This window comes from Mauremys reevesii, linkage group 16 (assembly GCF_016161935.1).
Source record: "Mauremys reevesii isolate NIE-2019 linkage group 16, ASM1616193v1, whole genome shotgun sequence".
NCBI classification, from domain to species: Eukaryota; Metazoa; Chordata; order Testudines; family Geoemydidae; genus Mauremys; species Mauremys reevesii.
Genome location: NC_052638.1, coordinates 24899317 through 24925605, shown reverse-complemented (window position 1 = coordinate 24925605; position 26289 = coordinate 24899317). Strand labels below are relative to the sequence as shown.

Here is a 26289-nt window from a genome sequence, read left to right as displayed (position 1 = left end):
TATTATCAAAGTTATTAAATATTTTTATAGTTGCAGTACCTTTTTAATCCTAACTAGTAGCACAGTTTCTCACATAGAGCCATATTGTATTCTCTGCTTTTGCAAGTAGAGGTGACAAAGATTCAAGAGATCCCAGTATAAGGAGTGTGGAAGGAGAAAAGGATGTTTCTTCTTTGAAGTTTGCTTGTGTGGATCTTCCACTGTAAACATGCTTTGAGTGTACAACCTTGGAATTTTTGAATAGCAGTGTCTGTTGGGACTACACAGACCCTACTTTATGTGGGATGGGAAAATGCTTAGGAGCCGGTCAGTGCTGTCCTTAGATCATTCATGGGATCACTGCAAAGCAAGATGAGGTACAATATATTCCTTCTTTCCCAAGAACTGAGCCTCTTATGGTCACAAAACTATCAGCCTCTGCTGGATTAGATAGCAAGAGACCAGAACCTGAATAATCAAATCAGTGTTTTCTGAGTTATAGGAACCACCTGTGAGAAGGTGGTTTGTCAAGGCAGAGATTGTCTCTTACTGTGCATTTATACAGTGTGTAGCACAATGGGGGATCCAGCCCTGTGTTGGGCTTTTAATACTACTAACAGTAGTAATTAACAATACACTTATTTTATAGAAAGGATGACTGAGTGAAGTTCATGTTTTGGCAAACCCTACAACATTTAACTTTGCAGACTTGTGACAACCAAAAAGTAGTGTAGTGGGGGCAGTTCACCTGCATGTTGGAGAAGGGAAGGGTGCTGGGAGACTTCGTGGAGCTCCTCCCATAGCACCAAAAAGGTTATTTGGGGGAAAGGGAAAGGAAGGAGCAGGCTGAGGTTGAACAGTCATTCAGTGGCTCTGTACAGCGTGTATCCCCATCACTGAGGGTGTACACAAGCCGGGCAGAGAGAATGCCAGCCCTCTGTGAAGCCTGTTTAGTTAGCCTTTGCGCATGAGTGGATTTGGCTTAGTGGCACACAGTTCCACCTTTTTGTATGCTCTTCTGGAGAAAAAACAATTTTGTACATTCCTTTTGAGTTGCATACAGTACAAGTTAAATGATCTTTGATTTTGAGGCCTCAATGAAAAATAAATCAGGAGCTGATATTTAATCTGTGGGCATATTAAACAACATTTGGGATAGCTATAGATTGCTTTAAAATGAAATAGTGCATGACCACTTAAAAAAAGCATCAAAACATTGTTTTTTTATATAGAATGTTTATTACATTGATTTGTAAGCTATGCATGTTTATTCTTAATTTGCTACCAAATTTACATTATTCTTCAGAAGTCTTACCCATTGATAGTTTGGGGATTTACTAGATACTTATTTTGTACAAATCTTTATATAAAAGCCCTTGTGCATACCATTTTTCAATTTAGATTCTGGTTTACACTAGAACCATACAAAATTCAATTACCTTTTTAAAAATAAAATTTAATGCAACAATATCAAGTAGGTTCAATAAAAATGTTCAGAAAAATGAATCGACCATTTTTGCATGTGGAATTAACATTAATATAAAATAAAAACTCGTTTCTGTATTTTTTTTAAATTGCCTGTAATTAATGCCTTGATTTTAAGGCACCATATATATTAGTAGGCATGTTTTTATTGAACATTTTGAAGACAGTTCTTAAAGCCATTTCTACTCTGATGTGCTCTGACATACACTATTCAGAGCATTATATTTCAGAAATAGTCGTCGTTTCTGAAAAGATTCTGGAAACGTCTCTTTCGAAAATACTTAATTTGTTTTTATGTCCCTTTGAGATTTAGTTTAACTATAAATTGCTTTCTCCAAGGTTTCAACAGTACATGAGTTCTTAATTTAAAAAAATTATTGCACTTGTATTTTGCTTTTAATTCTAGATCCTGTATTGGTTCTCATCATCTGAGTATTTAAGTGTCCAATCAAGTACCATACAGAATCTGAAAAAGTAATTTAAGGTGATGTTTGAAATATGTTTTTATAGCAAGTTGTACTCAAAATATTTCTGATCTTCATTCTTTTTTAAAAAATAGTACCAGCATAATGTAGAAAACATCAACTTCATTTTTATCACTTTCACCTGTGAATTCTTGACACGATGAGGTGTTTATGAAATTATACATTGTTCAAGGAAAAGGTGATATTAGCTACCACCTATTTAATAATAATATTACCTTGCCAATTTTCTAATGTTTACACAAATGGTGGTGGTGCTTTTTGTTTGTTTAAACATAGTGCTAGTTATAGCTAAGAAATGGGACCACGAAAGACTTAAAATCATATTGCAATCACCTTAATAGTCCATAATATTGGAAGTCTGTAGTTATCATTCAAAGTTTAATTAAAATGTACAGTTTGATAACGCAATTCCTCTCAGCTTCTTGAAGAGCAGTCACACATTCCCTGGCAGAGGCATTGACAGAAACCATACACAAGACATACAGTTAGACTTGAGGGAACAAGACTGACGCACACAATTCCTAGGGTCACTTTCTGAATCACTAATAAATAGATTCCAAGAGGCAGTGAGCCAAAGTAGAAAAATCCTAACAGCCATACCAGTATTCTGGGTACATGATTACAAAGCTTAGAAAAGAGATCTTGGTCTAGCTGACTGTGAGAACTGACAGATACTGAGTCAAGGCTATGGTCTGCATAATAATCTGAGATAGTGTTTTGGCTTGGAGTCCTAGTAGTCTCTCTCTGTACTTCCATAATTGTTATTACTAAGCAATTTGAAGATCCATGAGAGGGGCTTGAGGAAGCCAAGTTCTTTGGTGTTAAAATTACTTCTTTACAGTCGGAATTCCATATTGTTTTGTCTTTTAACATGAGTTTGGACATAACGTTTGTATCATTAGGTAGTCCTTCAACTTCATCTTCATGCAACTGTGTCTCATGGCGGCAAAAGGGACAACTAATGCAAGCACAGCCATCTCCTATGTGAAGTATTTTAGTCAGACATCTAGCACATACTCTGTGAAGACAGTTCAGTATTTTGGGTTTACGACTATGAATGTTAAATCTCTGGTAACAAATTTTGCACTCCAGCTCATCATTTGGCACCTTTTCTTCCCCTTCAGTGTGAGGGTAACTCATCTTTAATTTAGGCACACTGTCAAAAGAAGAAGTCAGAGAAACAACAAGTTACCGTATACCTCTAAAAATCTGTTTGACATTAATTTTCCCAAGAATAAATGCTACTGTTGGTTTTAAGGAGTAGGCAAAGGAGCTGGAAGCAAGCCTCATATTAAAATCGCCTAACATTCCACTATAACCCCATTTGTTTTCAATTGCATATAACTTGCCAAATTTGAGCTGTGTTGGCTCAAATTTTCTCTGCGTGGTATCCGGCTCAGACTGAATGTAAGCTGCAGAAAAATTGCCATTTGCATATGGGCAGTAGTACTTGCTAGAGGCTTGCTTCTTACATTTTCTGAGAATTCTATCTGCAGTGCACGTTTTCGTGGATCACTTTAAAGCAGCCATGAAGACCAGAACATCTGGATGAGAGAAAAACAAGGATGTTCCCCCCTTTTCACTGCCATATAAAATACTTTTTGATCTAGGGGAAGGAAGGTGCATTGGGCCAGGAGGCAGAAGACCATGAGTTTAAGTCTCACCTCACGTACCATTTCCCCTCCCCATCACTTCTCACAGGATCCCTGCCTTTTAGAATTTCATTTTTTCCTGAAAACACAAGGGCTGTTTTAAGTGTCTGAACCAAGCATCATGTGGGTATATATAGGCAAGATTCTCTATCCAGCTTTACCTGAATACATCAGTTCTGACGGGCAGCAACCCATTTTTTCTGAGATTGCCAGTTATTGAATACTGTTGATATTTTAATGTTCACCAATGGAACAAAGAGTTTTAAAAATGCCATCAAGTTAAGTTGCAAAAGTACTTTTACATTATCTGTAATTCAATGTATGAGTAATATAGCCCAAAACGACTACTAAGGCACTTCCTACAATCTAACATTGACAAGTGTTTATAGTTTGCTTTGCCTTGGAGATGAATCTTATCAATCATGCATACTCCTGTAACACTGTTCTATATGTCTGAATCCAAAAAGGAGGCATCACAGTTGCTCATTTTAGGAGTGCAATATATTTAAAGTTACTGAACAAAGACATGATTGTTTAACTATAGTGGTTTCCCTGTGACACGTTTGTATTAGTCATGCTTTGGGATTATACAGCTGTTTGTGAAACTATAGCAATTTCTGACCAGTGTGACACTGCATTTCTCAGCAGTGTGTTTTTCCTCAGCTTTTTTCCAGAAAAGTTAATTTATTTCCACTCTGATTTGTTAGTAAGTAAAATTAGTCCTTTCTCAGAACATCAGGCTCAAATTACTATACAGCAGGTTGTGTTAATGGAAACAGGCAAGATATTATAATGAAAGCTTTGCCATTGACTTAAAGAGGTGCATGATGGGACCCAATCCCCGCTTGCATTAAAGTTGCACGTTCTTTTAAAGTAGTAAAAATTAAGATCTCGATCCTGCAAACACTTGCACATATAAATAACTTTATTAAGATAATGTTCCTATGGAATTCATGTACATGAAGTTACATGCTCATATGTTTGCAGGATTGGAGCCTAAAGTATTTGAATTCATGGATTGAGTCAATTCACCATTTTTATTTTTGGGACTGTCATGATCTTGAGTCTCTTTACTCTCTGTTTATGTTTACCATTTTGGGTGTACTATCAGACCCTTTAAAAGGTATAAATCACCTTGGCAACTGAACTACTCTAATGGTACCTATGACATTGGTATCTAACAGGCTTCTTCATGTTGGCAACAGCTGTAGGAGTCTTTGACCTGGGAACCATGTACTGTATGACTACTGAAGTGAGACTATATATTTGGTAGAGATAAAAAAAAGTAGACTTAAGTGAAAAACATCTTTCAAGATTTAAACATCAATAATTTCAAATTGTTTACAGGGGAATGCGCAGAATGCTAAATTATTCTAATGTTTCCTTCATGTGTGCAGTTTGAAATATATTTCAAAGAAGCTTGCTGTTTACTTTTTTAATCTTCCTTGTAAGTTACATTTTAAACTCAATTTTACATCCTCAGCATGGGAACTAGTATTCTCTCTCTGTAGAAAGTGTGTCACTATTTTTAGAAGAAAAAATGTTGGTGTTTTACTGAATTTTTACCTTTTTTTTTTTAAAGAAATCTCAATGCACTAGTTTAACTCAGTTATTCAATTCTAGAAAAATAAATTTATGGCTGAAACATAATTCATTTGCTTTCTTCCACTGACTCCAGTAAAACAAGTTTAATGTGTAATTTGTATTGCAATTACCATTATTATTGCATTCAACCTTCAAAAGACAAGATTATGGAAATCTGTTCTGTATGCTATGTCAGTTTCTTCATCATAACATGTCAATCTATTCTTAGTATACCCTGTGATTAGAGACTGAGGACAGTTAAAACCGGTCAGTCAAGGCTTGCCAGAAAAGAACCCAGCCTCCTAAAATCCCTCAGATTGCCATTTTTGACCTGAATGTTTTAATTTTCCTTTCTTCTTGAGCAGTGGTCACCAACTGGTCAATCATGACCAACTGGTCAATCCTGGAGACTCTCCCAGTCAATTGAGATCTCTGGCCACTAAAAGTCCAGCCGTGGAGTACTGCCACTAAGGCCCCATGCCACTGCCGGAAGTGACTAACGCAGCATGCCCCCACGGGGTCGGGGGCAGGGGTCTCCATGCGCTGCTCCTGCCTGCAAGCACTGCTCCTGCAGCTCCCATTGGCTGTGAATGGGGAACTGCGGCCAGTGGGAGCTGCGGGGGCTGTGCTTGCAAAGAGGGGCAGCATGCGGAGCCATGTGCCCTGCCCCCAGTAGCCTGAGGTGTGTTGGCCCCTTCTGGGAGCTGGGGCAGGTAGGGAGCCTGCGGTGCTTAGCCCGGCTGCACTGCCAACTGGGAGCCACCTGAGGTAAGTGCCGCCTGGCAGGAACCTGGCCCAACCCTCAGCCCGGAGCCCCCTACCAGAGCCAGCACCCCATACTTCTTCCTGCACCCCAACACTCTGCCCCAGACCAGAGCCCCCTCCTGTACCCAAACTCCCTCCCAGAGCTTGCACTCATCACCCCCTCCCCCAGGCACAGCCTGGAGCCCTCTTCCCACTCCAAACCCCTCGGCCCAGCCCATTCAACAGAATGTGACTGAAATTGATCTGTCTTAGGTACTACTCTGGAGAATCTACACCCTACCAAGTTATTCAATTTAATTCCTCAATGCATGTGCACATAAAACACAAACTATTATAACAATGAAATTGTGCATTCATCCTATTGATCAAAAATTAAATTTCATGTATTAAAGAGCAAAAGCTTTTTCCCCCAATTTGTTACAATACATATAAGAGAGAAATTTCAGTAATAGCATTACAAGCATCTATGCCTGTATTTACTCAGGCTTTTTCTGAGAATTGGGATGGGAGTTCTCCCTTTTCATTTAGTAGACATGGGAGTATTTAGTGTCTTGAAATATTATTTTAGATTATTTTTATGCTTTTTAAAATATGTATGTTGAGTATTTACTTTAGGCACTCTATAAATAAACATTACAAACATTAGAATTTAAAATTTTTTTCATTTAATGTCATAATTTGCAATAATATGATAAGTCAGTGGCTACTACTGACATTTAAATATGTATGACCCTTAATTCATAATAAACCATACAACTTGGTCATCCAGAGTATATTCCTTTATCCAGTGCTACACACTACAGACCTCATTTGCTATCTAAGGGAGCCTTTCAATTGACTTCAGTGGGATTTGGATCAGGCCTGTAATGCATATGTGCCAAGCAGCACTTCTAGGTGTTGCAGGAGCCCAAGCTCTGAATTTCCTGATGTGTAGCTCTAAATCACAGCCTTACTTTCTCTTCATATAGTTTTTGCATTGATGGCACTAAGTTATGTGGTGATAATCTCCTGCTAACCTCTGCAATTTTAGATATCATTGACAAAAATTCCAGAGGCCTTCCATGTATATACAACACTTGTGGATTTAAACACAAAGCATGGGTCATCTCATACGCTTCTGGAAACTTCAGAGCTCATTGCCAACAAGAACCTTTAGCAGTGGGGAGCATGCCTGAACAATCTGACTGCACAAGGCCTAAGGAAGGAGAAAACCAAGATGCTGGAGCTTCAAGTGGTCAGACTAGCTCTTCTCAAATTCTAAACTCAGATTATCAGATGCTACCTCATAGTACTGTTGGGCACCACCACAATCCTGGTTTGTCCAATAATGGTGGGACCAGAAGCCCAAACCTTGTCCTTGGAAGAGGTCCAACTTCTTTCAGTCAGAGCCAAAGGAACCCTGAATCAAGAGGCAGATGGGCTGAGCAGAGGCTCTTTAGAAGTCCACAGATTCTTTATGACAGCCCTCTTATACATTCTAATTCAGACCATCTGCAGCTGACTCTGTGACTATAGAATAGGAAAACCTAAGCCAGATCATCTTCTCTATGAGAAGGGAGAGACTTTTAAGGTAGAAATCTACTGTCAGAGTATTCAGCAACCTGGTCAAAGTTTTGCTTCTGGTGTGAAGAATGGCAGACAGAACCAGGAGACTCAGGCATACCAGTGATTATTGATTTCTTACAAGATGGAATGGCTTGGGTTGCAAACCACCCAATATAACTAGGCAGGTATTGGTCATCAGTCTATTAAATCTTGAGCAAGTTTTCCAGGTTCATTGACAGATCATTCCCAGGTATCAAGTAGCAAAACCATCAAAAACAGTGAGCCCCATCTCCAAAAAATGGGTTCTGCCTTTTTCCTGACAACTCAGCCATTTAATTTATGATGTTCATTCTCTCTCTCTTTTAATAAAAGCTGCTTCTTAGCCATGGCTTCTTATATATCCTTTCTGTGTACATACTTATGTGTAATTAAGAAGACTTATTCTTTCCTTAGGGAGATACCATTTACTACCTTAAGTTAAGGCTTAGGTTGAAGTCTTGGTGCAAGAATCAAGCCCTATTATATTTAACACACAGAACAGCATTGACAGCTTGTGTGTGATAGGAAAATGATTGAAGCCTGGTGATGAAGTGTAATGGATAACCTAGAAAAATTAATATAGATGTTTACTTTTAACTTGTATGTAGCTTTTGAACTCTGGTCATAGCATGAAGCAGTAAGGTGACAAGGGCAAAAAGTGACCCTAATGACTTCCTATTACAGCTGTTTTAGATACCTGTCCTGCTGTTGTGGTGGTGCTCAGTTTCTATGAAATGAAAATCAGTGGCTAGCCATTTGTGCAGACCATCTCCTCCTTCTTGCGGAAAGCTTGAAAACATGACTTCAGTGCAACCTAAAGACTCAAATGAGAAGGAAAATGAATGCCACATTATTGGCTTAAAAATTTCATGAGTTGTAAGCCAATCTCATGAATTTTGGGGTCCTGACATGATATTTGGAAGCTTGGGTTTGGAAATATTAAAATTATTTCTGTTCAAATTTATATCTGCACTTTTCCAAGAGCCTGCATGAGGACTATAGTATTTGGTGCTTAGTGGTTTGATTTTCAGAGATATTGAGCAAGGAGACTTCCATTGAAGAAAATAAACATAGCACTTCTGAAAATCATTCTACAAAGCTGATTATAGCATAGCACATCTCATAAAAGACACAAGGATGAAGTTCAAGTGACTACTGTAGAAGTACAGTAATTCCTCTAGAAGTCCCCATGGCTGTGTTGATGGTTGCATTATTCCTAAAGGGACTCAGACTATACATTTTCCAGACAGTGTCAAGAGGCCAGTGTTTCTGAAAGCTTGTAAAACACTAGTTTTGTCCAGTGTTTTAACACCATTTCATAATACTGAATCAGTTTGCAGAGTATTTTAGCTCTACAGTGTACATGAATTTAGTAAGTCTGAAGTAACTAATGAAATGCAGAATTTTCATTTATCTTAACATGCCTCTTCGATGCACAATAGCAATTCTTTTTACTTAATGTGAAACTTAGTCAAAACAGATTTTATATTTTAGATTTTATTTATTTTATTTATATATAAATAAAGGATCACAAATGCATGGCATGTGCATGACTGTGATGATCATACACACAATATTAAAGCCACCTCAACATTAGGGTAACCAGATGTCCCAATTTGATAGGGACAGTCCTGATTTTGGGGTCTTTTTTCTTATACAGGATTTTATTACCCTCCAGCCCCTGTCCCGATTTTTCACATTTGCTGTCTGGTCACCCTACTTCAGCATAACCTCCCTCATTCATGGTTTTGTCTCAGCCAACTGCTCCTCATGTATGTGCTGATATTAACCAGGCACTAAGATATCTGAGTGATTGAGGTCTTTGCATACGTGAATAATAGAGTTATCTGCATATTTCTGGTATCTAAGCCTGTGATGAAGTCTCACCTTTTCCCCCAATGGCTATATATAGATGCTGAGTAGGACAGAAGAGAGAATTAAATCTTGAGGTATTCTACAGGCAAGAAGCCTAGTGATAAAGGAGTATTTGCCCATCACTATCCTGTGTACAGCCTTTGAGGAAGGATTCAAATAGTTTTAGAACATTTCCATTGACACCTGCCACATCTCTTAGGTAGAGGAGCAGCAGTGTATGATCCACCATATGCAATGCTACCTAGAAATCCAAGGGAGATTTGACACCAGGCAGCAGATGTCAAGTTCCATTGCATCTAGTGAAGGTTTCTTCAGAATTCATAGGTTTAAGGCGTGCTTTAAGGAGATGGAAAGAGTTAATTTTTCAAATGGTGCATTGACCATATTTCTCTTGGAAGAAATCGTATTTATCCTTCGCTTTCCTTTGCCAGCTAGGAAGGGCAAGGATTGGACCCAAAGAAGGTTTTACACTTCCTTCAATGTGTCCCGGACTTACTCTTGCATGAATGGACAGAACTTTGAATAGGAAGGTGTCAAGATACTATGTTTGTGTGGTTTCTGGTTCACAGTATCCTGAGATACCTTGGATGTGGGTGATCTCCTCTGTGAAAAGAGAATAGTTCCTCCCAGCAAATGATACAGGGTTCAGGTGTGGATTGCAGACAGACTGGGTTGATAAGTAGTTCTCAATCTGAATTGTTCTTTTAGGTGTGGTTAGGAAGCCAGTATGGAGGAGGACAGAAAGGATGTCTACCTGTAACCTGTCCTCAGAGTAGATTTGTAGAAACTCTTTGCGTTCCAATCTGTCTGCCTCTGCCAGAACTTTCCAGTTACTGTCCCAGGCTTTGTCTAGGCAGAGAGTAAGTCTTGTAGAGAAAGGATTGGTCTTCTGCAGGCCCAAGAGCTACCAATCTAGCTCTAAGAAAGGTGGTGACTCTGTAGGGGTTTAAGAACCAAAGAAATGTCAGAATAGTGAAAAATGGATGAGGGGCAAATATTTGATATGGATCTATCACCCAATTGTGTTGATTCCTCCCCAACTGCAAGAGTCCTGAAATGCAGAACATTATTTAACTACATTAATGTAAATCAGAAGGATTAAAAACTGGAATGACTACTGCCAAGTTTGTCCCATTTTTGTCCAGTTTATGAGCTATTTTTGGGAGGCGGTTTGAGCATTGGCCTGCTAAATCCAGGATTGTGAGTTCAATCCTTGAGGGGGCCATTTAGAGATCTGGGGCAAAAATCTGTCTGGGGATTGGTCCTGCTTTGAGCAGGGGGTTAGACTAGATGACCTCCTGAGGTCCCTTCCAACCCTGATATTCTATGATTCTAAAGCCACATCTGTGTTGGGGTGTGTGGATGTGTTCCACACCAGCAGGTGCTGCTAAATGAATTCAGCATATGGAGGGGAAAGAGCGACAGGATGTCTTCTCTGGATATATTTACACAGCCTGTGGAAGCAAACCTTTCAGCCTGGGTTTGTGGGGCTCACGCTAGTGCTCTAAAAATAACTGTGTAGATTACACTTTGATGATGTGGCCCAGAATGGAGCCTGGGATCTGAGAGCTAGCGAGGGATTAGGCTTCAGAGTCCAAGCTGCAACTTCAAAGTGTTGTCTGCACAGCTATTTCTAGAGCACTAGTGCAAACCCCACAAACCAAGTCTGCGCATCTGGGCTGTGAGGCTTGTTGCCACAGACTGTGTAGACATACCCTCTGAGGCTGCTTAAAAGGACTTAAAAGAGTGGAGCTTGTGTTAGCTCTAGGTGCAAGTGAGTGGGGCCAGGGCCATGCCTTGACTAGGTGTTTGTCACACTGGTACACTAACACTCCTTTGCCTTCCATTCCGTTATGTAGTCATTTACACCCATTTACACCAATGCAAAGTGGGCATAAAATACTATCAAATTAGAACGGTCATGTTTTATGCTCACTTTGCACAGCTGTAAATGGCTACAGAATTGCAGGGCAGTGGAGAATCAGGAAGCACAAGCCCAATTTGAATATCCCCCTTTAGTCAGCAAAGCATTTAGGCACACAAATAGTTCTATTGACTTCAGTGGGACCACTCACCTGCTTAAGTCCTTTGCTGGAATGGTGCATGGTTCATCAGCACCTTTCAGGATCAAGTTCTAAATCCTTTACTGGATAGGGATGGACTTAAGCACTATGGATGTAAATACCGTTTAAATGGTTAACCGATTAAGCAGCTGGGGTTGGGGCCCCTCCAGCCAGGGCCGGCGCAGCTAGGGCTGGGACAACTCTGGCCAGCACGGGGCTGCTGGGGTCCACTGGCTGGCCCAGGGGTTAACGGTTAAGGCGGGTTAACTGGTAAAACTACTGCTTATCTGGTTAACCTTTTACATCCCTATTAAGCACTTGTTTAAACGCTTTGCTGAAAACTTTAGCTGCTCCGTGTACCGATGTACAAGGGGAAGGGGGAGCTCTCTACAGCATCCCTCTCCCCTAGGGCACCTATGTACAAGCAAGCAGAATCTGTCTTTTTAAGACTACAGCCGTGTAGGCATATTTGAATTTGCAACAGTTGAAGATAAATATTTTCAAAATTTCAGTTCAGAGAATTTCCAGTCATACTGCATGAGCTGCTTCCAGCACAAGATTCTATTTTCAGATCACATGGATGTAGTGAGGAGAGTATCAAAATTACAGCCTATGATGAATTATTGTATCCCATTTAGGAATCATTAGCAGAAAACCACCTTTTAAAAAAAAAAACAAAAACCAGAAGTGCATGGGGCTTCATGATGCTAAGCTGACAAGCCATATACTCCTGGGGGTTCCACACGGTGACATGCAATGTAACAGAGAAATTGATTCTAAAAGCTGAACAGATACATTTTATCAAAAATATTTTAAAAAAATTTCTAGGGTTCAGACTTACATAATTGGTTATTTTATTAATAGGAAGGAAAAAAGTCACTAGGGCATTCATTTAAAAAAAACCCTACTAGCTGAAGTGGCAAAATATTTTAAAATGACAAATGTATTGAGCATATTTTCTGGCAATATATTACTCTGTGAGCTGTTTTAGAACAGTACCCTTTTTAGGAGAAAGTGTTCATGTACAGTAATTCCAATAAAATATTTTTCATATTATAAAAAACCATTATACACTTAATTTAATAAGGAAATCAGTCTAATTTTTTCTCATCGTAGTAAGATTAAAAATAAGCCATCCAATAGTATTTACTCCTATTTCTTTGTGTTGTAGACAGATAATTAGACTTGACTGTTACATTAGTGGGTAAGCAACATGTGTTGTGAAGAGCAGCTTTACACCCAGAAAAGTAAACCCATTTTGTTTTCCTGCTTTGTCATTTTCACTCAAAATAAAAACATAGGCATAATATGTAATATTCAGACTGTACACATCTCTGATATATGTAGTGGAAAGTACATGCATCATACCTATCAATTAATAAATATTCTAAAAAAGATCATATCAGTGCACCTTACCTGATTTATTTAAGCAAGGCATCAGTGAGTAAAAGATCAAACCACAGTAAGAAAGGAACATATTTAGCTGGTTATTTTGTCCATAGTAATTATCCTTGAGACTGCCATAACCACATTTTCCCCATGATCTTCAACTCTCATAGGTATACAAAAAGAAAGCTGCTGGGAAGCTTGGAGACATCAATCTCAAAATGACGGAGCAAGAGAAGGAATTTGCTGGGAAGGCTTCTCAGTACCAGCGTGAAATGAAGCACCTCCAGCGACTGCTGCAAGACAAGCAAGAAACCCTTGATGAAGTGCTGCAGCAGAAAAGGTAAGTCAGTCACAGTCAAAAACAAGCCAATTGGATTGAGTGGTAAAAAGGGGGCAGCTGCACAGCTGCAGGCAGTTGCTTTTAATCACAATTCCATCTGGTATGCTCTGGGAGCCTTCTCTCACTCATCTCTGAGCTATCTAGAAAATACTGAAATGCTCCTTATTGTCTTCTTCCCTCCTCCAAAAAGTAATCTTACAAGGAAGGAGTTTTCCATGGAAGACTACAGCTGTTCTTAATTAAAAATCCTCCCAATGGCTCACTGCATCTCAACAAAAAAGAAATATGTAGCAAATATCAACTTGAATCCAGCTTTTAATTATTTTGTGTGTCTATACATCACTAGGACATATGATAGTAAATAAATTATCTTTCAGTGAAGACTGAAGTACCGTTTTTGCTGACAGTTTTCTGACAAATGGGAAGTGAAAGCAGTCAGAGAACCTTGTCAGATGAGTACACCGAGAGAGGACTGGTTTTGGAGTGATATATAATGACAACATCTTAATATTCTATTATCCACTACTGTAGATTGCCACCATCAAGAGCACAAAAGGAAAATAAAAATAGTTTAACAGATTTTGACAAGATTATGACTGTCAGTGTGGAAATAGCCTATTAATATAAATAGTTCCTTAAGGAGATTTTTTCCCCTGGTGGTGGAAGACTTAATAGCACATTCCCATTATTGGCATAAAAGAAGCACAGTAAGTGAGAGTTAATTAAGCAGTCATATTGCAAGTCACCTCAGCCATTGTGGGATAATATGGATTTAAAAATGATGGAAGCCAGAGCTCAAGCAGAGTACCATCTACGTCTACAAGATCAGCACAGTTCTGTTTCTTGTTAGTGCATACAGTGTCATTAGATGGCATTAAATTGTCGGTAGATACATAATAAGCATCATTTTGCTGCATCTCTGAAAACTGGCAGAAAAATAGAGTATTCTGATCATTCTTGATTTGTCTGGGAAATGGTTACTTAGGATTTTTACTTATTTAAGTGACTCTTCTCCACGCATGCCTGTGCCAACTGTTTTAAAAAATAACTAGTTAAAGGAGGAGAACTATGAGATATACTTTGGGGTATAAAGCCATCGTGCCATCATACGAGCTTCTTAAATATTGGCTTTATGTCCCCAAGAAAAGGAGGTAAAGTTAGCCAATCTAAACCCCACAGTTGAATAATAATAGTATTTGTATCAAACATTATCTTCCACAGATACACTGACTATACTTAATCACTTTCTTTTCTATACTCTGAATTGACTATTTCTCCTTGATAAAAGACTCTATCAGTAACTTGAATTTTACACTTTTAAGAAGCTACATTTTCACTTGGCATTGTAACATTGTTAATATTACTGGTTTTTCTTTGATTTACCAATATAACAGTAGTGGAAAGTGTGGTTTGTGCAAACAATCATACTAATGTCACAAAGAACTATGTTTACATTCAAGCAGTCCCTTTCATAACAGTGTAGTCACTGACTGAATTTACTGATGGTTGCTCAGTCTTGATCATGTTTACTGGAGCATAAAATGATGCATACAGCTGATAGAAAGTAAAGTATTGATGTTAGGTTCTGATAGCTGCTTTCCTATTCATTTTCTAATTCTCCTGTTTTAGTTCAACTCATCTTTTGTATTTTGCTATGGCAGTTATGTTAAAAAACACTAAACTGAAACAGATAAATACCTATAGCTGAAAAGCCAGATTAATCCTATTATTATAAAGCTAGGACTATCCTTTTTATTTTTAACTATAAAGATTTTTTTAATACAATATGGTAAGTATAATACCTCACTTATGTTGTTTCATTCACCTCTGAAACACTGTATTGTCAATAAATCAAGATTCCTCTAGCTCTGATTGTCTCCTGATAACATATTTACTAGTCATCCCAAGCCAAGCATTTTAAAGGAATGTTAACATATTATAGTATGTCTGCCATATAAAAATTCATTGCTCTTGTCATGTCAATTCAATATATTTCTACCTTTGTAAGGTTTATCTTTATCACTCTCCCCTAACTGGCAGAGGAATAAAGTGGAGGGAGGAATCTAACTTGTAGGTTAGATGTCACTAATCATCTGTAGCTTGGCAACCAGCATCACTAGTGCTAGGACAGTAATGGACTGTTATAGATTTATTTCCACCAGCACTGTTCAAGGAGCAAAATTTGCAGAACAGAAAACTGTTTTCAGCACATAATTTCAATTATGAACTTAAAATAGTTGGTGATAAAGATAAAAGTATTCTGAATACTAAATAAGATGGGTATAAAATAACTTACCACATGCAGGCTTCATGTATTAGACTGTACATTTGGAATATCGATTTAATTAAAATCATACTATGTTCAAGAATTTTGAATCAGGAAAGCTGATGTGATAAAACTTGCTTATGATTGCATGCATTGTTCTAGTTGCTAACAAATGTGGAGGATATGCCATAAACTCACCTGGCTTTGAGGGGTTGATTGCTAGAAGATGAGCTAGCTTTGAGTGCTATTTTTAAAAACAGACATTCCTGTTGAGCAGAATTCACAGCTCACAGACTCCTGCAGGGGACCATATTCAGTCTGCATTTACAGTGTCAGAAACAGTCTTCATGAAAATGACTTCCATTTTAAATCTTTGTATGTTAAAAAACACTTAAATGGAGTCACATGTTATTATTAAAATATATTATTAAATAAATATACAAAGCTTTCATGGAGCAACAGGGTCTTTAAATAAACAGTTTCTAAATGGCCAACCTTCCAATTCAAGATGTGATATTAAAAAAGGGTAAAGGAGAGCATATTTAAACCATGGTGCTCTAACCTGTGCAAAAATAGTTTTTTCTCCAACACACACATTTTTAACACCTCAATCAATGTAATTAAAGGAACCAAGATCATTCAAAATAGCCATACAGCATAGATAGCTAAGTGTTATGCCTTTTGCAAGATGGTCACACATTTGGCAGTCTTACGACAGATACTTGTTCAGAAAATTCCTTCTAGCCTAGAGAAAGGAGCACTGGACTGGGAAGACTTATGATTACTAGGCTCACTCTTACAAAGATCAATATTAATATTTCTGCCATTCATAAATTGAATAAGTCCTTATACCCCATCTGAGAATAGAACCCATACCTCTAACGTAACAGACTCACATCTTCTTCCCTTAACCACACTTTAAGAATAAATGTGCCAAATCTAACTGCTTAGCTATACTTCCTGCAACCCTCTCTACCCATTGAACCAGAGTCAGTAAAGCAACCCTGGTATCCAGATACCTAACATTCCCCTGCTGTCTCACCAATAGCAATGTAAGCCACTAACGAAGAGTATATCACACGCCGCGCTCTAGGGTCTGGTCCACATACACAACAGTTTGTTTCTGCCACGGGTTATCCCTTTAGCTCAAATAATAGAGGATTATGCTGTGGATCTGAATGTCCTGGGCTCAATCCCTGCTGACAACTCACGTTTGTATGTCAGTTTTGCCTCCCAGTCCATTTTTGTGTGCGGTTTGAAGTCCTTGCAGATCTGGCAGCTGTCCCCTATATGAGTCTCTCCCAGACAATTCTGACAACTGGAATGCAGGTCACTCAGGGGAATTGCCTCGCCACAGGAGGGACAGGGCTTGAAGCCCAGTGACCGAGGCATGCCTCCGCATCAGGTAACAAATGAGCTCCAGTAACTGATGGAGAAAAACTCCAAACACTTACTGACTAAAAACTAACTATTTACAACTAACTCAACTACATACACTATAAAAAACAGCGGAAAATCACTTGGAAAGTTTGCTGAAGCAAAAATTGCAGTTCCAGCAACTGCTGTGAGCAATAAGAAGGAACTGAGGGGGTGCAGGTCAGGCCCTTTATATTGGCTCTATGAGCCCATGGCACCACAGGGCGCCAGAGCCAATCCGATGGATACAACCGAGGGAAAAATTTCCAGCAATTGTCCTTGGGGTGCACACAAACCTACATTGGAATACACATGTGCAAGCACTTGAAGAACCGATTGCTTCATAGATATCAATGTATAAGTAATAGTTTATAGTATATAAATGTTGATATGCACATGGTTTATAAATACACCAATAGACTAATGAAAAAGATAAACATGAAGTGACAAACGATGATGTGTGCGAATAAATATGAATATATTATTACCATACACATATTATAAATGTATAAGCCTTAACTGTGGGTAGAAGCATAAGAATATACAATTGCCCATATAAAGTGATACAGGTAGTCACAAATAACATACAAGTAGTTATGAATATATTACCATAATGTATGTATTAAACAAATAAACCTAAATCTCTGACTGCCAGAAGCTAGGACTGGATGACAGGGTGAATTACTTGATACATTTAATTCCCTCGGAAGCATCTGGCATTGGCCACTTTCAGAAGACAGGCTACTGGACTAGATGGACCATTGGTCTGACTCAGTATGGTCATTCTGAAGTTATTAGGGTCTTATGTTAAATAGACTTATAAATAGAGATATAAATATAAGTAGAAATAAGGAGATAATGATAATATAGTTACTATGAATATATAGATATACATATGTTGGTGTATCAATATATTGAAATATTATACTATCATGACTAACAGTACTGATTATACCCTATAACACTATTAAATATAACAGATGTGTCAAATATATGTACATGAGTTTCCTGGTTTTTGAAGTCACAGTTCCTTGTTCTTCAAGGCTTAAAGTCTCCTCTTTCTTTTCCTTTGAGAGAATCATGCTGTTACCCGTACAGAGATCTGATCTCAGTTCCTGTAGTGCTTGCTGGGGGTACTGAAGTATTTCACAATGTCTGTCAGCTTCATTATGAAACTCAGAGGATATCTGAGCTGTATTAATATCTTATCACCTGAGAGCTTGTTTGATGCCATTAAATGCTTCTGTCTTGCTTAAATTTACCGATCAGTCTAGATACAAAGAAAATGTAAAATCCCTGTACTTGAATTCCTTTTTTCCTACCAGCAGATATCCTCTTAACTTTGTTATTAAACCTTAGCATTTTAAAGGTGATGGGTCTAGGATTCTTGTTCTCTCTCCTGGCCTCTGCCACTCAATGAGCCCTTTCAATCTCCAGGGGTGGCAAGCCGGGATCTAATTCTAGTATCTCAGAGACTGTGTTCTGGAGAAAGCTAGTCATGTGTTTTTTCCTTCCAGCCCTTCAGGGATCCTCACTAACCACAAATAACTCCTGTGTCATCTGTTTTCAAGTCTCGCTTTTCCTCAAGACTGGGTTAGTCCATGCCTTATGGAAGCATTCTCCCTTTTAACATCCTTCAGTTCAATGGCAGTTTTTCATAGTTCTCTAAATAGGTCAAATAAGCCTTGACTTCCCCCACATCTTTAGAGAGCCCATGTATATCTTGAGATAAAAGATGAAACTTGGTAGTTTGAAAGTCCTTCATAGCTGCAAAGTCCTCTCTGTGAGACTGCTGGATTTTCTCAGCCGTACTTTTCTTTGGAGACTCAGGGTATGTCTTCACTATGAAATTAGGTCGATTTAATAGAAGTTGACTTTTCAGAAATCTATTTGATACTGTTGTTTGTGTGTCCCCCCACTAAGTGTATTAAGTTGGCAGTGTGCGTCCACAGTACCAAGGCTAGCGTTGACTTACGGAGCGTTGCACTGTGGTAGCTGTCCCACAGTTTCCGCCCCCCATTGGAATTCTGGGTTGAGCTCCCAATGCCTGATGGGGCAAAAACATTGTCGGGGGTGGTTCTGGGTACATTTCATCAGACCCCCTCCACCTCTGTGAAAGCAATGGCAAAAAATCGTTTCTCGCCTTTTTTCCTGGGTTACCCATGCAGACGACATACCACGGCAAGCATGGAGCCTGCTCAGCTCACTGTCATTGTACGTCTCCTGGGTGCTGCTGACAGATGCGGTGCTGCAGTGCTACACAGCAGCAGCTCCCTGCCTTTTCAAGTTGGCAAAGACGGTTAGCAGTCATACTGTGCCATCTGCTGCTGTCTCCTGGTTGCTCCTAGCCGGCCTCGGTGAGGTCGGTCAGGGTCGCCTGGGCAGACATGGGTGCTCCTGGTCGGCTAACTTCAACGTCTTCCTCCTCCTCGTCCCCTAAATCTGCATCCCTGTTGCATGAGAGTCCATTGATGGACTCAAAGCACAGGGGTGGGGTAGTTGTAGGGGCACCCCCTAGAATGGCATGCAGCTCATCATAGAAGCGGCATGTCTGGGGGTTTGCCTCTCTGGTTTTTTTTGGTAGGCTTGCCTCAGCTCCTTAAGTTTCACGTGGCACTGCTGCGGGTCCCTGTTATAACCTCTGTCCTTCATGCCCTTTGAGATTTTTTCAAATATTCCGGCATTTCGTCTTTTGGAACAGAGTTCGGATAGCACGGATTCGTCTTCCCATACAGTTATCAGATCCAGTACCTCCCATTCGGTCCATGCTGGAGCTCTTTTGTGACTCTGGGACTCCATGGTTACCTCTGCTGATGAGCTCTGCATGGTCACCTGTGCTGATCAGTTGATGATGCTTGGCAAACAGGAAATGAAATTCAAAAGTTCGCAGGACTTTTCCTGTCTACCTTGCCAGTGCATCGGAGTTGAGAGTGCTGTCCAGAGCGGTCATAATGGAGCACTCTGGGATAGCTCCCGGAGGCCAGTACCGTCCAATTGCATCCACACTACCCCAAATTCGACCCAGGAAGGTCGATTTCAGCGCTAATCCCCTTGTCGGGTAGGAGTACTGAAATTGATTTTAAGAGCCCTTTAAGTCAACAAAAATGGCTTTGTCGTGTGGATGGGTGCAGGGTTAAATCGATCTAATGCTGTTAAATTCGACCTAAACTCGTAGTGTAAACCAGGGCTCAGGCTTGGGTCATTTGGCATTTCTATTTTTCCCAGCAGGATCCATAACACCACAACTAGAAGGGTCCCCCTCACCTAATTAGTAAATTTCTGACAAAGTTATGGTTTAGCTACTTGAGAGGCCTTAATTGATGAGGATTAGTGCATGAGGGTTGAGGAGACCAAGAGTCAAGCAGCCAACTTCCCTATAGGTCACATGACACCCTCCCCCCAATCCCTAAATGGAAAACAGGACCTGAATGTCTCAGGGCATTGCTAATGAGATGGAACTTTTTCACCTAAGTAACCAGTTTGAACCTAGCCTAGCCTGGTACAGATTAACAGTTATTTTCATCTAATGGGTAGTTGTAGAAGGACTAACTGAGTGACGTTCCTCAGTTTGTCACCTTTGGCAGGGAAGGTGTTATGTCTCTAACTGAAGCAAAGTTGCGATCTTGAAATTGACACAGAGATTACTAAATAGTGATATTTTATATTAAAGTACCAGGCAATTACACATACTACATACAACACGGAATAGAGGGTTAAGACTCCTAGGATTCAGAATACTACTGCTAAGGTGCTAGGTGCTGTACAGTATAGCAAGGGTAAAGATGCAGTTGGTTGACTTAATGTTGTAAAATCTTGTGGGATGGATGTATGGAAGGATCAACATCTGTGCAAACAGGGCTGTGGCTGTCTATACTAGAGACCTTACAGCAGCATAGCTGTACCGCTGCAGTTGCACCACTGTAAGGTCTCCCATGTAGCCAATCTATGCTGATGGGAGAGAGCTCTCCTGTAGGCATAATTAAACCACCCTCAACAAGCAGCAATTATGTTAGCAGGATAGCAACATAGTGCTGTCCACACCGGCACTTCTGTTGAGGTAATTTATGGCGGTTGGGGTGTATCTTTTCACACCCTTCAGCAACGTAAGTTTTGACACAAGTGCTAGTGTAGACATAGCCTGAGTACTTTTTCCAGACCTGAAGAAGAGCTCTGTAAGCTCACAAGCTTCTCTCTCTCACCAACAGAAGCTGGTCCAACAAAAGATATTACTTCACCCACCTTCTCACTCTAATATCCTGGAACCAAGAAAGCTTTAGCAACCCTGCATATTTAATTATTGTAATTCTCTTAGAATTTTTAGAAATCAATTTCAGATGTTCCATATATCTGGTTATCTTGGTGTTGTATCTGTAACTTTGTTTTCCTTTTCCATGAGCCAAGCGTCACTAATCCAGTAGTAGTATTTCCATTTGTGCAGCTCCATTCCAAGTGTAATCTGTTATTTATAATTCTTTAGGCTCTCTTCTTTTACCTAAGTTGTTTCCTGCAGCATAACGTACATCAATTTTTCCCAGAGGTTCTCATCAGATGTTGGAGTAGCTGAGCTACTAGGAGTGGAAACTCCTAGTACACTGCTCGGTCTACTAACTTCTTGACATTCAACATTTATCTCTTTGTCTTGTCAGCTTCCTCAGTTTGTCCTAACATTTACAAGAAAGTGATCACTGGAAACAACCTGGGAAGAGACAGTTTTCCCCAAAAAACAAACCAACAAAAATTATTGTTGTTTACTAAAGACATTTTGATAGCTTCTAAAGGAAGAATGTACAAATTCCATGTTCTTTCAAACTGACATTTAGGATTCCCTTTGAGAGAATTCCTGTTCCCAATATTTCTTAACTTTTACAGCCTTCTTGCAAAAATACTGGAAATTCACAGTAACCTTTTGCCCCACAAAGCTCAGAAGAATTTGGTGTGATTTTCCCACTTAATATAGGTGATATTCAATTGATGCTATTATTGTTTATAGAGCAGGCTTATGAAGAATATAGTTTCACACATCTTTCTTTAAATTAAATGTTATATCTGAAATATGTAATCTAAGTTGTGAATATAGCTGCAGGGTAAGAAATCAGGTTTGCTATCACATCTTATTTATGTTTCTGAACACTGCTTTTCCTTCCTCTATGATTTTTCTAGGTCACACCATATTATATCATATAAATCCTGTGCAGTGGTACAGTACATAGTAATTTGTCACAGCTGTTACACTTTCTGAAGAAATGGCATGACTGTTTTGTACTTGTAAAGTACGAGCCTGAAAATCTTGACTAAATTTCCTGTGTTTATCCTCAGAAAAGGTGCAGCAATACAAAACTTTGCAATGCTATATAATCAGAGGAAAGGGTCCTATAGTCTTTTGCCTTAGGTTTTCAGATGAAATTACCATGAAGTTTTCTGGTTGTGGGGTTGGTCTTTGTGATGTGGATGCATATCTACTACAGAGTGGACTGAGATAGCTAATTCACGGAACTAGAAGACTGAATTAGGATCTGAGATAAATGGAGGTTCAGTTTTGGGAAAAATCACTGAATCTGCCTTTGCTCTCCTTCCATTGCTCTCCTAAAACATCTTAGTATTAACGCTTTTTGGTAGCAGCAAGTAGGGTATTCAATCTCATCACTCTTTAGCTTAGTTGTGATTTTAATTGCATTTTCATCTTTAATAAGTTAGGCAATCATTTGTTAATGACAAACAGACAGAAGGTTATTATCTTGTACAGTCGTGTTTAGAACCGGGATATTTATTCACTGCTGGAGGAATGTCCACTTTTAAAATGCTAATTTTACATGTAGAATTATTAACTCTTGACCAAAATGAAGAGATGGCACACAAGACAGAATGATGTTTAGCACAGGTCTATGAGAGGAAATCTACTAAACTAAGGGCCTTTACAGACAGTGTCAAAACAGGATGCTAATGCCAGTGCAGGATCTGAAGAAATTTGTTCTGGAGGGGCGCAACAGGTCCCTGTGAAATAGGAGCATTACATGGAAAATATGGGCAAGGAGTGGTGTAAAAAGAGGAGAAAACCTGAACCTTTAATCATAGAACTTAAGATCAGAAGGGACCATTATGATCATCTAGTCTGACCACCCGCAAAATGCAGGCCACAAAAGCTGACCCACCCACTCTTGAAATAATTCTCTCCCTTTACTCAGCTGTTGCAGTCCCCAAATCCTGGTTTAAAGACTTCAAGTAGCAGGTAATCATCCAGCAAGCGACCCCTGCCCCATGCTGCGGAGGAAGGCGAAAAACCTCCAGGGCCACTGCCAATCTACCCTGGAGGAAAATTCCTTCCTGACCCCAAATATGGCGATCAGCTGAACCCCGAGCATGCGGGCAAGACTCTCCAGCCAGACACTCGGGAAAAAGACTTTCAATATCCCAACATTGACCCTCGGTACTAACTACCAGTGGCGGCACGTTATTGACCTATTGACTAAATAGTGTTATCCTATCAAACCATTCCCTCCATAAACTTATCAAGCTTAAACTTAAAGCCAGAGAGGTCCTTCGCCCCCACTGTTTCCCTCGGTAGGCTGTTCCAGAATTTCACTCCCCTGATGGTTAGAAACCTTCGTCTAATTTCAAGCCTAAACTTCCCGACTGCCAATTTATATCCATTTGTTCTCGTGTCCACATTAGTACTGAGCTGAAATAATTCCTCTCCCTCCCTGGTATTTATCCCTCTGATATATTTAAAGAGAGCAATCATATCTCCTCTCAACCTTTTGGTTAAGGAAAACAAACCGAGCTCCTCAAGTCTCCTTTCATACGACAGGCTTTCCATTCCTCGGATCATTCTAGTGGCCCTTCTTTGTACCCGTTCCAGTTTGAATTCATCCTTCTTAAACATGGGAGACCAAAACTGCACACAGTACTCCAAATGAGGTCTCACCAACGCCTTGTATAACGGGACTAGCACCTCCTTATCTCTACTAGAAATACCTCGCCTAATGCATCCCAAGACCGCATTAGCTTTTTTAACGGCCACATCACATTGCTGACTCAGTCATCCTGCGATCAACCAGGACTCCGAGGTTCTTCTCCTCTTCCGTTACTTCCAACTGGTGCGTCCCCAGCTTATAACTAAAATTCCTGTTAGTCATCCCTAAATGCATAACCTTACACTTCTCACTATTGAATTTCATCCTATTACTAATACTCCAGTTTACAAAGTCATCCAAATCTCCCTGGAGGATATCCCGATCCTTCTCTGAATTGGCAATACCTCCCAACTTCGTGTCATCCGCAAACTTTATCAGCCCACTCCTACTTTTGGTTCCGAGGTCAGTGATAAATAGATTGAATAAGATCGGACCCAAAACTGAACCTTGAGGAACTCCACTGGTAACCTCCCTCCAACCCGACAGATCACCTTTCAATACGACCCGCTGCAGTCTCCCCTTTAACCAGTTCCTTATCCACCTCTGGATTTTCATTTCAATCCCCATCTTTTCCAATTTAACCAGTAATTCTTCATGCGGTACCGTATCAAACGCCTTACTGAAATCAAGATATATTAGATCCACCGCATTTCCCTTGTCTAAAAAGTCTGTTACTTTCTCAAAGAAGGAGATCAGGTTGGTTTGGCACGATCTACCTTTCGTAAAACCATGTTGTAATTTGTCCCAATTGCCATTGACCTCAAGGTCCGTAACTTCTCTCTCCTTTAATATTTTTTCCATGACTTTGCATACTACAGATGTTAAACTAACAGGCCTGTAGTTACCCGGGTCACTTTTTTTCCCCTTCTTGAAAATAGGAACTATATTAGCTAATCTTCAGTCAAACGGTACAACCCCCGAGTTCAGAGATTCATTAAAAATTATCGCTAACGGGCTTGCAATTTCACTCGCCAATTCCTTTAATATTCTAGGATGAAGATTATCCGGGCTGCCTGATTTACTACCGTTAAGCTGTTCAAGTTTGGCTTCTACCTTGGATACTGTAATTTCCAACCCCGTACCTTCATTCCCATCAGTCACTCTGCCACTATTCCTAAGCCCTTCATTATCCTTATTAAAGGCAGAGGCAAAATATTCGTTTAGATATTGTGCCATGCCTAGCTTATCCTTGATCTCCACTCCGTTTACAGTTTTAAGCGGTCCCACTTCTTCTTTCTTAGTTTTCTTCCTATTTATATGGCTAAAAAACCTTTTACTATTGGTATTAATTCCCTTCGCAAGGTCCATCTCTACCCGGCTTTTGGCTTTTCTCACTGCATCCCTACACCCCCTGACCTCAATAAGGTAGGTTTCTTTGCTGATCCCTCCCATCTTCCACTCCCTGTACGCTTTCTGTTTTTTCTTAATCACCCCTCTGAGACGCTTGCTCATCCAGCTCGGTCTAAAACTGCTACGTACTAACTGTTTTCCCTTTCTCGGGATACAGGCCTCTGACAGCTCCTGTAACTTCAACCTGAAATAATCCCAGGCGTCTTCCGCCTTTAGATCCCTAAATATGTTAGTCCAATCCACTTCCCTAACTAGTCGCCTTAATTTCGTAAAGTTAGCCCTTTTGAAATCGTAAACCTTAGTCTCAGATGCAAATGTGTTTATCCTTCCGTTTATTTTGAACCGAATTAGCTCATGATCACTCGAGCCAAGATTGTCCCCTACAATCATTTCTTCAACAAGGTCCTCACTACTCACCAAAACCAAATCTAAAATGGCATCCCCCCTCGTCGGTTCAGTAACTACTTGATGAAGGAATTCATCAGCTATCACGTCTAGGAAAAGCTGAGCCCTATTATTATTACTAGCATTTGTTCCCCAATCTATATCCGGGAAGTTAAAGTCTCCCATGATCATACAGTTCCTATTAGTATTTACTGCCTTAAAAACATTAAAGAGTTCTCTATCCATATCCAGGCTAGATCCCGGCGGTCTATAGCACACCCCAATCACTATCCCAGGGGAGGCTCTAGTAGTTTTCTTCCCTAATGTGACCATTGCCCAAACAGACTCTGTATTATCCATTCCATTACTAGTTATTTCATTACAGTTTACCTCATTATTGACATACAATGCTACTCCCCCACCTTTACCTTTGTTTCGGTCTTTCCTAAACAGCACATACCCTTCCATACCTGTACTCCAGTCGTGACTACCGTTCCACCATGTTTCGGTTATTTCTACGATATCCGGTTTCAATTCTCAGACCAGGAGCTCCAATTCCTCCATTCTGTTACCTAGGCTTCTCGCATTGGTGAACAAACATCCTAATTTTTGCTGTTTGGCTTCTCTCACCTTTGTTACCCAATTTGGTAGGGACTCAGTACCACCAGTATGACCTATTGGTCTAGTATCCACCCCCCCCGCTTCATTACCTCCAAACCCCTCCCTTTGGCTATATCCATTCTTATCCTGTTGTCCTCTCT

At 39.7% G+C, this 26289-nt stretch overlaps 2 protein-coding genes across 10 annotated transcripts in view; one reads left to right on the top strand and one right to left on the bottom strand.

The window, feature by feature from the left end:
* CEP89 (centrosomal protein 89) overlaps window positions 1-26289 on the top strand; it is a 113315-nt gene that overhangs the window by 73853 nt on the left and 13173 nt on the right. For 3 of the 6 annotated variants that reach the window (XR_005588956.1, XM_039503508.1, XM_039503504.1), the window contains exon 18: window positions 13032-13201. Coding sequence is in view for 5 of the 6 variants with exons in the window: in XM_039503508.1 (XP_039359442.1) it covers window positions 13032-13201 (170 nt within the window). In the remaining variant the exon portion in view is untranslated. Of the gene's footprint in view, window positions 1-6980; window positions 7122-13031; window positions 13202-13391; window positions 13530-13608; window positions 13703-26289 lie in introns of those variants that run through there. The other 3 variants (XM_039503505.1, XM_039503503.1, XM_039503506.1) reach the window with 3 other exon arrangements.
* Window positions 1425-13111, bottom strand: LOC120384582 (E3 ubiquitin-protein ligase RNF182-like). 4 transcript variants are annotated; one of them, XM_039503514.1, is made up of 3 exons: window positions 12889-13111; window positions 9992-10345; window positions 1425-3105 (listed from the first exon to the last, which is right to left on the bottom strand). In XM_039503514.1, the coding sequence occupies exon 3, from the start codon at window positions 3087-3089 to the stop codon at window positions 2364-2366; it is 726 nt and encodes a 241-aa protein (XP_039359448.1). In that variant the 5' UTR covers window positions 3090-3105; window positions 9992-10345; window positions 12889-13111; the 3' UTR covers window positions 1425-2363. The 4 variants fall into 4 exon arrangements, 3 of the variants coding, with proteins under 3 accessions (XP_039359448.1, XP_039359447.1, XP_039359449.1); XM_039503513.1 differs by having other exon boundaries at window positions 10164-10345; XM_039503515.1 differs by lacking the exon at window positions 9992-10345.